Here is a 13,320-nt window from a genome sequence, read left to right on the forward strand (position 1 = left end):
TCAAAGCATTTGCATCGACAACCAAATAAGGCCAGTGTCGGTGTTCTGGGAACCAGGGCACCCAGACTTGCCTGCCTGCGGTCCACGGCATGGCTCCATCGACGGCCTGGTACGGCCCATCTACAACACCTACAAGACAAGACCCTCATGATGGGCTAAGCCTCACGAGGCGGGCGACATCAAGACCTCTGAAGGGAGCGGCCTCCCCAGGAAGCCACCTGAGGAGCAGAGTTTCCTATGCAAGCGCCCGACCTCATGAGGTTGGAGTGACGCAATCCATGATGACTAAGGCCAGGCGGGTGCCAGTGGACGCAGAGGAGCAGGTTTCCTCTTTGGTGCTAAGGAGGCAAGCGCAGGCACGGGGTCCCGAGGAATCAGCCAAAGGTTTCCATTCCCGTGCAACGAGACCGAGACCGCCAGGACGGCAGGACGGATGTTATCGCTCAGCCCATCGCAGTGTCACGACCAGAAGCTTTGCAGGAGAAGACCACCTTTTGTCAGGATAAGATGTACTATGTGTCCTCGTTCAAATTGGCCACTGTGGAATCCCTTCCCGCCTACATTTTGGGGGAAGAGGACCAAGGTCACTATAAGTATAGGCTAGCCACGACCAAGGGAGCTCTCTCTCCCTCTTCGACTCATTCCCTCACCAAAGCAAACCTCACGAGGTTGTTCATCCCTTGTACTAGTTCATCCTCAGCCTCTCATGAGGTAAATCCACCACAAAGCGGGAGTAAGGTCTTACACCGCAAGGTGGCCCAAACCTGGCTAAACTACCATGTCCATCTTCTTTCTTGTTCATCGAGCTAGGCCATGGGACGACAGGTTGGTTGGACAGAGAGGTTGAGTTCTTCACACACACCCCAGAGTTCAAACCTTTCTTGGGTCTGCAGAGCTCAAAATCAGACATTTGGCGCGCCAGGTAGGGGCGCCTCGGAGCTCTACTTTTACCTCTGGCCTGTTTCCGCTCCATCGCCACCATGGCGGAGGATCCCGAGCTTGCGCTGAGCATTGGGCCGCTCGCTCCGCCCGGGCGGCGCCCCCCACCCATGAAGCTCGTCACTCCACACTCCTCACGGCCAGCACGGTCGCCGGTGTTGTCGACCATCAGCGGCACGGGCGCCCTCTCCTGTGCGGCGCCGCAATCATGCCACCGTGCAGTCTTCTGGCTACACCATGGCATCAACCCTGCATGCTCGTCGGGAGCAGGTGAACATGCAAGCCGCACTCATCGTGGCACGAGAGTTGTTGCGATGCAGGTTGGCAGAAGGCGGCCATGATGCCTTGCTTGGTCGGCTCGCCAAGCTGCTCGACGCTGCCTGCAAGGGCGCAGCGCCTTTCTGCATCATGCCTACATCGCAGGCGTCGCTGGGTGTTCGTGCTTGCCCCCGCTGCGTCTGCATGCCTTTCCGGAGGGGGTCCAAAGGGTCTCGTAGCGGCAGCCTAGCACTAACGCCGCCTGCCCGACCCAATATGCGGTTCCCCTAAGTACAGTCGGGGTAGGCGCCCCCTCCCTGGGTCGCATCAAAGGACTACTCCCTAGTCGGCATGACCTGGTACCAAGGATGGTGGGCAGCAGAACGGAGGGACTGGGTGCCGACACCAGGACATTGGCCCCCGGTGCCCCCGTACCACCATCGATGGGCTCGTTGTACGAGCAAACAAGAAGCCCCCGCACGTTCCCCTCGTCGACCTAGACATCGGGATCGTCGAGGCCACATGGAATCGGGGCCCCTGGTGAGCCAACTCGACACCTCACCGACACCATCGACGGGCACAGTCACCAAATACAACCCATATCTTTGGAACATGACGTGCTAATCTTGGATCACAGGTAGATCATGCTACGACGGTACGCCCCCGGGCGTCAGCCCCGCCTAGGGCAGGCAGGGCGCGCCAGGAGGCAACATGAAGACGCGCCACATACGCAGTAGGGGAGATCCGGTGTCAGCCCTCGTGTAACGGAGGCGTACGACACCACCATCACGGAGGTGTGTGCCACCCGGAAGCGGGTCCTCTCCCGGGAAGGCACCGGCGAGCCCTCCACCCGGCCGAGGGCCTGTAGCCCCCTCACCACCGCTCGCATAGCCCTTGTCCCTTGGTCATGTCCTAGTTTTCGGACGCCCCAAGGTGGCCGGGTCCGTGCTGAGCAACGCTCCCACCCCAGGGGGGAAGAAGCTCCCCTCAAGTCTCCACTCGTGACACTCTCATGTAATAATGAGTGGGGCTTTACAGCCCCGTAGTCTCCTGAGCACTGCCCCTGAGCCTCCCGGGTGCTCCAGCCCATGTCCAAGCGGAAGCTCCATGCTCCGCGCTAGCAGACGACATTGTCCTTCAATGACTATGCCCACGCCCAGTGGAAGCACTGAGCTCCGTGCTGGTGAGAAGGCTAGAATAGAAGCTGGACGCGGCGGTCTTGTTGCCCTCTTTTGTAATCTGGCTTGCTGTTTTTGAAGGAATTCGAAGATTTGTGTGTTTACTGAAAAAAGGGGTGATTTTTTCGATTCGCGGTGTTTCCTTTTTGTCCCTTTTGTGTTTTGGGAGGCACAACCGCTGCCTGATGTCTCCTCTCGGGCACCCCTGTAGGATCGAAAGAATGTCTAGAGGGGGGTGATTAGACTACTTGACCAAATAAAAATCTAGCCTTTTCCCAATTTTATGTCTTGGCAGATTTTAGCAACTTAACACAAGTCAAGCCATCAACCTATACATGCAATTCTAAGAGTATAGTAGCGGAATGTAAATCATTGCATACAAAGGTAAAAGGGAGGAGTTTAGAGGGAGCAAACGCAATGTAGACACGGAATTCTTTGGCGTGATTCCAATAGGTGGTGCTACTTTGATGGAGACTTCAACCCATGATGGGTAACGGTTGCGCAAGTCCACGAAGGGCTCCACCCACGAATGGTCAATGAAGAAGCAACCTTGTCTATACCACCATGGCCATCGCTCATGAAGGACTTGCCTCACTTGGGTAGATCTTCATGAAGTAGGCGATCTCCTTGCCCTTACAAACTCCTTGGTTCAACTCCATAGTCTTGACGGAGGCTCCCAAGTGAAACCTAACCAATCTAGGCGACACCACTCTCCAAAAGGTAATAGATGGTGTGTTGATGGTGAACTCCTTGCTCTTGTGCTTCAAATGATAGTCTCCCCAACACTCAACTCCCTCTCTCACACAGACACACAGATTTGGATATGGTGGAAAGATGATTTGAGTGGAAAGCAACTTGGGGAAGGCTAGAGATCAAGATTCTTATGGTAGGATTGGAATGTCTTGGTCTCAACACATGAGTAGGTGGTTCTCTCTCAGAAAATGAGTAGTGGAAGTGTAGGCACGTTCTGATGTCTCTCTCCTGAATGGAGAAGGGGGTGGAGGGGTATATATAGCCTCCACACAAAATCTAACCATTACACACAATTTACCAAACCCGGTGGGACCGGATAGTGAAACTTGGTGGGACCGATTTGGTTCAAAATGTGAACATTAGGGTTTTCGGTGGGACCGACAATATAAACTCCATGGGACCGATGTGCTAGGGTTAGGGCAAAACCTCATCTCGGTGGGACCGATCACATGAACTCGGTGGGATTGATTTCAGTAATAAGCAAACAGAGACTTGGTCAGGCAAACTCGGTGCACTAGTAGAAAAACGACTTTTAGTACCAGTTCATAAGGACCTTTAGTACCGGTTCTGAAACTGGCACTAAAGGGTGGGGACTAATGCCCCCCCCCCCTTAGTCCTGGTTCAACATGAACCGAGACCAAAGGCCCACCACATGGAACGAGGCGTGATGTGGTCTGTGGGACCTTTAAAGGATTTTTTTGAAATAAAGCAAAAACAGCCCGCCTACTGGGCCAGCACGGCCTGCATACGACTGGAAACCCAAACTCTAGTTGGGCCAGGATGCAGGCCCGTACGGCCCAGTAGGCCCCACAAGGCAGAAGACTTGCAGTAGGCCCACAAAGGCCTGCTTAGAGAGGATCTCAACACGGTAGCCACGGCAGGGCTTATAAACCGGTGCGAGCTCCTCTCAACTAGCGAGGTGGGACTAAATATTGTGCACTGCAGGTGCCAGTGCACCACCTTTAGTACCGGTTGGTGGCTCCAACTGGTACTAAAGGGGGGTCATTAGTACCGGCTGTAGCCACCAGCCCCTACTAAAGTCCATGACCCCTTTAGTACCGGTTGGAGCCACCAACCGGTACTATAGGTCACAAATGAACCGGGACTAATGCATAGTCGTTCGAACCGGGACTAATGGTACCATTAGTGTCGGTTCATTTACAAACCAGGACTAACGTGTCTCACGTAAAGTAGTTTTTCTACTAGTGGTGGGACTGATTGCTCATTTCGGTGAGACCAAAACATTACGAGAAGGAAACAGAGAGTTTGCATTGCGAACTTGGTGGGACCGATCTCTCATCTCGGTAAGCCGAAATGTTATGAAGGGAAATAGATAGTTTGCAATCCCATATCGCTGAGAACAAGATCCCTAGCGGTTAGACCGAACTGATTAGGGTTTCTGGCTATGGCTATGTCAAGTGAACTCGGTGGCGCCGAATAGATCAAATTGGTGGGGCCGAGTTTGACTTTAGATTTAGGACATATGTGGAAATGAGAAAGTGGTTGAGGGATTTTGGAGCATATCACTAAGCATTTTAAGCAAGCAAGCCATTAAGCAACACCTCATCCCCTTTTAATAGTATTGGCTTTCCTATGAACTCAATGTGATCTTGGATCACTAAAACGAAAATGAAGAGTCTTGAGCTTTTGTCAATGTGTTTCCTTAGCATTTTGAGGGGTCCACATCTCTAGTCGATGCCATACCAAACATTGAACTTTCTGAAACATAAACTTGAGTGGATATTAGTTCAATGAGCTATATGTTGTTATGAATTACCAAAACCACCCAGAGATTAGTTGCACTTTCAATCTCCCCCTTTTTGGTAATTGATGACAACAAATAGGTCAAAGCTTCGACAAATGATAATAGAAATGAAGTACACCGTCGCTTTGAGAAATGAAGTACACCGTCGCTTTGAGAAGTATGTGATAAGCAAGAGATCATGGGTTACTCTTCCATGTCACATACATCTTGGTGGAGCGCTCAAAATGATAGAATATGAAATATGCACTCAACACCAAGGCAAGATATGAATGATCATACACATAAGAGATAAGATATCATCATTCAAGCATAAACTCATACATCGAGGTGCTATACAAATGGTTTTTAACCCCTTTCCACGATGGTGTTCCGAATCGTCACCTAGTGAGTGACTGCGATAGGGGGGTCCTTCACACATGACCCAGAAACCGTCGAGGATATGCCCTCCTGGCACACACGCTCGGCAAAATGAGGTTGTGTGCGACCGGTGAGTGAGAAACTACGGTTATACATATAGTAGTGCTAAAAAATACAATTACACAGGCGAAATTGTTTCCGGTCGTAAGTACATCCCACACAGTCAGTCCCCGCTAAACGTTTCCGTTCGTATATACATCCCACACAGTCACTCCAAGGAAAACGTTTCCATTCGCAGGAACATCACATAGAATTTTCCCCATTAAATCGTTTGTGATACCGTTGTCATCGCACACGATATTAACAATTTTATCGTTTGCGTTATTGAATGCATCACACATGGTGCGTAGAAGAAACTGTGTGGCAAAGGCTATCTATCACACATAGTTTTTATGTGGTAAACACTTGCGCAAGGTGACCTAACGCAAACAGTTTTGAAGAGAATGTCGTGTGTGATTGTTCATTAAACCCACACTGCTTATTCCTATAAACTGTGTGCGTTGCCTGAGGCCATCACCCATGGTATTTTCTCAATAACCGTTTGCAATAGCAAAACCCAATTAGTAGGCTAATTCACCATTAGCAGACTAATTGCCCTATTATTAATAATCAATTTATTAATCTAATTAACATTCATATTAAGAACATAATATATTTCATTTCCATATTAAGGAAGCAGGATTTCATAATTGAAATACATCATAGTACAACATGATATAGGTCCAGCACTCAGCTACCCCATTACACAACTGCACCAGCACCAAGTTTCAGATGCAACATCTATAACCTTTCGAAATTAGCATCATAGATGGTACATAGACAGATGCATCTCATCTGGAAAACTGCTGAAGTGGAAGGCGAATATTGAGCCTTCATTCATGTTGAAGGTCTTTGCAACTTTAGGCCAGCGCCTATGGATGATTGACCATCCATCCTTCGTCCTCTTCAGGAACACTTCAATATTGAACTACGGGTGTTGTATGAAAACCTTCCTCGTCTCCTGACCATAGAGGTGGTTTGAGAGTTAATCTTCTCTATATTGGAAATGGGGCAAAGGAATAAAAAAGGCAAGGTATAATAGTTAGTACCATCTTGTAGTGAACTGATGTCTTCTTCATTGTGCAGACAAAGATCTTGTTGTTATTTTGTCGCTAATTTCTTTATCCTAACAATCTTTCGGGGTTTCTTGACTTGATTGATATTCATGGACAACTCATTTCCCCATATGCAAAAAGGGTCGAACAGTGGGTCAAAACCTCTGACAACAGGACCTACATGTGCAAGACCAAATTGTTAAAAACATAATATTAGAATGGTTCCTGCAATTCACAATAATGTGCTATTAGACAATGGACCATGCACCTGCTAACCTCGACTGTAAACCTCAGTGCTTCCCATTGTTTCCCTGCCAGACAAATAAGGTAGTTAGTCATCAGGTTAAGTAAGGGTCTGCATGCTATAAGTATCATATGTTGATGAAAAATAAGCACATTGTAGATTCATCAGACTAATTCAAGCCACATGGAAAACCCATTTATCAAAATAAAGCATGATTAAGAACTAGGAAATAAAGCAATTGTATATGTTTCTGATGTATTAAGTGTAGCCAAATTCGATTTATCCCTCACATTCACAACAATACAAAATCCTACCCACGACAATTGGACATCGCATTGCAGAATTGAACCAAGCAGTTCACTAAACACCACAACAAATGAACCAAACATTAAGTGAGCACCACATTGCACAATATAACATACTCCTAATAGAAGATCAGACAGTTAACCAAACCAAGCATGCTTAACAACTTGGAAATATAGCAATCGTATTTGTTTCTCATGTATTTAGTAGAGCCAAATTCGATTTACTTCTCACATGGTATACCATAACAGAATGCACCCACAACTATTGAACATATCATTGCAGAATTGAACCAAACAGTAAACTGAACACCACAAAACAAATGAACCAAACGTTAACTGAGAACCACATTGCACAATGTATAACAAACCAAGCATGCTTGACAACTTGGAAATATAGCAATTGTATTCGTTTCTCATGTATTTTGTAAACATAAATTCGCTTTATTTCTCACATGGAAGACAATACAAAATTGCAGCCTAAATAATTGAACATCACATTTGCAGAGTTGAACCAAACAGTTAAGTGAAGACGACAACTAATTAACCAAATGGTTAATAAGTGATCACCACACTGCACGACATATAGAACATATACACAGGAGCAACATATTGCATGGTAAAATTAGATAGCACAATTCACTAGAATTTGTTAAGGAAAGGCAGGAGCAGAACACGCAATGGGTAAACTGAGCATGCTTAATCGCCATAGCTAGCAAATGGCAAGGTGCTCCTCCAAGATCTGGGGCTCGGCACGAATGGCAGCCATCATGACCTCATCCACGCGTGCGGCCGCGATTTGCTTCTCCGCTGCCAAATGCTCCTTGAGCTCCTGGGTTTACTGCGTGTACCATGGCTTAGGGCGGTGCTTATTTGGTGGAGGGGTCGATGATCTGGGTGGAAGGTGTCGCAACGGTAGTCGGGGCATGTGGGATGTGGAAGGAGGAGGAGGATGGGAGTCAGGTGTGGATTACCTGCCTGGATAGACGAGGCCGAGCAGCGTGAAGGAGGGTCCCCGGGGAGGATGTGGTGCTGCAAGCAAGGAGTGAAGGTTTCAACTTGGAAAGGAAGGCAGAAATAGGGGAAATGTGGCTTTTGGTAAGGGGGAGGGGCCGGGGAGGTAGATATTTCCGTGGAAGCCGAAAATTTTGAATCGGTTCAGCGAAAGAACTGGCGCGCCAAGTGTCATCAGACACGGTCCCTTATTCAGAACCGTGTACTATATGTGAACATCACAAACGATTCAGAAAGCTTAACCCATGTGTGACAAGTTTGAACGTCAAAAATTTTGGTTCCAATTTCCCTGGTTACAGTGGTCATCCACGTCATTGCATAGTTTGGGTACACAAAGGAGACTACATCACACCCACACTTCTTAATCGAGCAAGTTCAGCAATTAAACAGAGCTAGCTGGCCTAAACATTACTCTAACAAATTAAAGACCGACGCTCTTAATTAAACAAAACAGAGAGTACTACTACTGCTAGTGCTCGTCGATCTCCGCTGCCTCCTCCATGTCCAGCTCGCGCCCGACGATCTTCTAGGGAAGGGGCTCCATGGCATCCATCACACCATACTCGGCAAGCATCTCGCCATTTGTGCTTGCCATCTCTTTGGAAAAGGTTGCCACAAGCTGGGCGTTGGCGGCCGCGATATGGGCTTGGACGGGCTCCATCGTCTCAAGGTATGTGGCGGAGGAACGGACGGCTGCTCGAACACTCTCGGTGATTGCTAACTCTTCGGTCCTGGGTTGTCGATCATTGTAGGAGAAGCTTCGTTCGATTTGTGCGGTGACCACCACGAGCTGGGCGTGGGCGGCCTCGACATGGTCGTGGGCGGCCTCCATGAGGGCTAAGGCCGCCGCTGCGGAGCGGACAAATGTTGTGCCGCTCTCGCCAGTTGCTATCCCAAAGGCATATGTTGCTGCCGCCACCGGAGAAGCAACATCTGCCGTTTGGGCCGCCTTGGCTGCCCGGTCGCAGATTGCGGCCGCGCTCATGCACCTTGTTAGCATGCACATGGCGGTTGTGGTCATGCTCTCACTAGAGTGGGCCATCGAAGTTGCCCTCACGACGCGGCTCCATGTCCCCATCTTTCACCGGCGAGGGTTGAACACACTACAAGAAATATGTCAACTTGTGACCACCACTATTGGTCACTGAATGGTCACAGTTTTCCATTTGTGACCTTTTTGTGACCAAAACCAGAAGGTCAAAAGCTGGTCGTCGTAAACTGACTATAGCGACCTTTCTTCTGGAATGGTCGTGGACGTTTATGACCAAAATATGTCTACTGTGGCGTTTTGGTCACTAGCAACCTCCCCAGTCCACGTAGGCATCCAGCATGGCAAGCTGATGTGGCACAAGATTCAGCCCGGTCCAATTCGGTTTTCTACATGGGCCTAGCCCAACAATTCGGCCTTTTTAATGTATTTTTTCCTGTGCTTTTATTAGCTACATGGGTCTGGCCCAACAATTCAGCCTTATTGATTTCTTTGAGTGGCCCTTTTAACAGCAGATTTTCTTTTTGATCATGTATTTTCTGGGCCATTTCTTTGCTGGGCCTCTCATGTTTTTTAAATGTATCATGGGTCTACTAGTCAGATGGATCCCAGTTATCATGTTCTCATAAGTGGGTCCAAGTTGTCAGGTTCTAGCAAGTGGGTCCGACTTGTCAGGGTCATATTCCTCATTTCATTTTGACAGTAAATAAATAACCAATATTTAAATTGGCACTGACAAAATACACATATAGTACTTCAAATAACAACAGGCAGATTCAGTATAGAGCCAAATTCTGTATGGAGCTCCTGCTCTACAAATAACACGCAATACAATGGTGCTCCTGCTCTACAAATAACTCTACAAGTGGAGTAACTAATTTACAAGCACTATATTCTTCAAGATGGAGCTCCTTCGTTAGAATTACAAACAGTCACATGCACCTGCTCTTGCTCATAGTCAGGACACCCTGATACATGAATTAGCAAAGAAGAATCAGAAAACTAGAGCAAATATATTATGAAGAGACCATTCAATAAAAAGGACAAGTTCTTCAGAATGATAACACAAATTCAACTAGGACAATGCTTTTAGAAGTCACAAGAAATAACAATTACTACATGGCAGATGATCATGAAGAGTATAAACACATCTTAAATCTTACTTGTAAAAAGAGAATCTGTTAGTGCCACAGTGTGCCCCTGGTTAGCCCGAATCAACAGCTCGCCATACTCCTCCAACAGACTGAACCTACACGTGAGAAGGCAAAAAACATTTACTTTAAGCATCTTACAATTCACAACAAATTCGAGACTGGCCTAATTAATTTTACAGCATATAGAGATTTTACAATCAAAGTTCATGGTGCTAGGCTGCTAGCTATCAAGATGAAAACGACATGTAGCAGATACATTGTACAAACAGGAATTTTAGAACATCGCATTAACACTGCATGTGCAATGATTTGGCCAGCAACACGGAACAATAATGTAGCACATACTGTAGCACAACTAACAACAGCACGGTCCATCACAATAATGTAACCAGTCAAGGGCTACTCTAAGCAAGCATAGTAGTTGCACATGCAAAGTCAACTGTCTAGTTAAATGCTCTACAGGTCTTCTAAATTGATCGACAGATAAAATAGCGCAAAATACTTCATGAAAGCACAAAATCATTACATTGTACTACTACTGAAACAGAAACAGAAACAGGAGCTTCGGCTCCCACGCAGATTGGGAATACAGCAATACAGTATCAAAAATAAACTACTAGAATACATAGAAATTCCATGCAGATGAGTAATTCCATAATACAGTTTCTTTTTTTGAAGAGTTGCATATCACAATAAAAACAGATACAATGTTTAATTGCCCGAGGACAGAACAGTATAGTAAAGAACACAGAACATACAAGGCATGCATACATTATTAACTAAAAGAGAGGATCGATCAATAAGGATTAGATAACCCATATCGATAAATAATATCTATAGATGATTCCATACAATGTAGAACTGTTGTACTTGGCAATGCACACTAGCTACTGATGACTGGTTATATTGGTTCATTGTCATCAAATTACAAAAGAACTACCCTGATCAAGCATACATAAGCATAAAAAGATCAAACATGCTCATTATGCATTTTCTTTTTAAATGTGATACACAATAAGCATAAGCAACCACTAGGAAAATAACTTCCTATCTACATGCCCTATTATCAGCAACAAGAACATTAGGTAAGGAATAATAGAATATTTCCAATGCAATCTGTCTCCATCCCTAACACTGCGGCAACAGTCTCCAGCATCATTGCGCGGCAGCCATACCTCCTCTGCAACCCAATTTGAAGGGTCAGCTTCAGAACATGATAAACTTCGAAGTACAATACAGGAGACCAAGATGATAAACTGGTGCAAAAGTCATGATTAACAGGTACCCTCTCTGTCTGAACCATTTTCTTGCACATATGGATGTGCTAACAATACAACTAGCATTAAAGCTGAATATATGTCCATGTTTCCTAGCAAACAAAAATCTTGTACAAACTAGCATTGAAGCTGAATATATTCCCATAACAACTAGCAGCACCAGCTTATGAAACCACATATATATTCCCATCTAATTTATTCTAATGGAAGTTAAATTAAGAGATGTATTGCAAATGTCTGAAGCAATGTTATGTGCTATATCCATCTCATTATCTGAAGGCAGGCAAACTAAGATTTCACCCAACCTACAACAGTTGCTGCCACAACCAAACTACATAGTAGTTCTACCTGCAATAGATGGAGGCAATTGTCTCACCTGCGGTAGCTGTCCAGGAGCAAGTTGAGGACGGTCGGGGCAGTAGCAGCAGGAGAAGCGCGCCAGCCTCTTTGGAAACCTTCATGGCGTGCAGATGTGTTGTCTGGCAAGGCTCGGCAATCAAGCTTATTGATCCATAGTGGAAGACTACAGCCTGGGTACATCACAAGTTGTGAGACATTTTCCCTCAAAGAAATAAAACATTGCAGTACAGAAACTTTCACACAAATTAACAGTTCAGTACAGAATCTGCAAAACAAATTGACAGATAAGAATTGGAACACTTTCTTATAAGTCCCAGCAACAGGATGAAAAAGGCGAAGAGGAACACTATGGTACTTGATCAGGTCGTCAGGGCAGGACGAAGCATACAAAGGCTAAAGCGGATGCTATTTCACCGAGTAGCCAGATGTGGTATAGTGGACGGACAAACAGAGCATTAATCCAAACCAAACCAATGGCGATGATGGTAAACAACAATGGCTTTGTCAGCATCTTCATCAGAGAGAGAGAGAGAGAGAGTGAAAGAGCATGGTGCAAATGGTATCATGTGGCCCTCCCTCATGTGCAGCCAGCAGCTAGCCACAACAACACCTCAACAAGGCATGCAGCATGATGAGTGCCTCATCTTCCAGTGCCATGAATCATAAGGATCAAGGACTACTCGATCAGCAGCAGAGGGCGCAAAAACAAATCAACACTTGCAATTAGCTAGTGGGTTATCATTAAGACCACGAGTGTCAGCTGGGGCCAAGGCATGTTAGTCAGAGGTCAGAAGAACACCACACCAGCAGGAGCAGCCCACACTTGTGCGGTTCAACAAGTATACCAAGAATTGTCATAGAACAATGCTCGCACTAACCAACAACTACACTAGCAGTGAGCTGCCCCCCAACAGTTTTGCACCCGTAATGCTAATTTGGGGAGAGTAAAGTTTACAAGAAAATCGAGGCAGGCATACCTGCTTCTTCTTCCTGGCGAGGTTCCAGATCCATGTGTTACGCTCGTGCGGGCTCCTCCTCACCGACGTCTGATGCATATAACAAAATTCCAGAATAAATCGCCGAAAATAAACTGCATCCTCGAAATCTCGCCACCACCTAAGCTAATCTAATCTAATCTGGAGCAAGCAGCTAGCTAAGACACGAGGAGGAGGAGGGGCGGCGAGGAAGGCTTACGCAGACCTAGGTCTTGTAGAGGTTGGTCTCGTCGAATCCGGAGATGACCTCCTCCACGAAGTAGCGCACCGGGTTGAAGCGGCCGCGCTCCCGCAGCATGAGCGACGCCTTGTCCCGCTTCTTCTCCGCCGCCGCGGAGCCCGCGCCAGGCCCATCGCCGCCCCCGAAAGACGAGGCGGCCGAGATGTCCCTCGTGGCGCTCCCCGCGTCCAGGATGGCCTCCAGGTAGCTGTTGATCCAGTCGTTCCCCACCATCGCGCCACCCGCGCGCACACCGCTCCGGCGCTCTCGGGCGGCGAGGTGAGGTGAGATGCGGTGGGGGATCGGGAGGTCGGTGGGGTGGGGGATCGGAGAAGCGGTGGGGGTCGGGAGGTGGGTAGGGA

General features: G+C 47.1%; 1 protein-coding gene across 1 annotated transcript; it reads right to left on the reverse strand.

Moving 5' to 3' along the window:
- Positions 1-12,943: 12,943 nt before the first annotated feature.
- On the reverse strand, positions 12,944-13,192 carry LOC119282007 (probable sucrose-phosphate synthase 4). Its single transcript, XM_037562383.1, has one exon. The coding sequence runs from the start codon at positions 13,190-13,192 to the stop codon at positions 12,944-12,946; it is 249 nt and encodes an 82-aa protein (XP_037418280.1).
- Positions 13,193-13,320: the final 128 nt, after the last annotated feature.

This window comes from Triticum dicoccoides, chromosome 3B (genome assembly GCF_002162155.2).
Source record: "Triticum dicoccoides isolate Atlit2015 ecotype Zavitan chromosome 3B, WEW_v2.0, whole genome shotgun sequence".
Lineage (NCBI taxonomy): Eukaryota > Viridiplantae > Streptophyta > Magnoliopsida > Poales > Poaceae > Triticum > Triticum dicoccoides.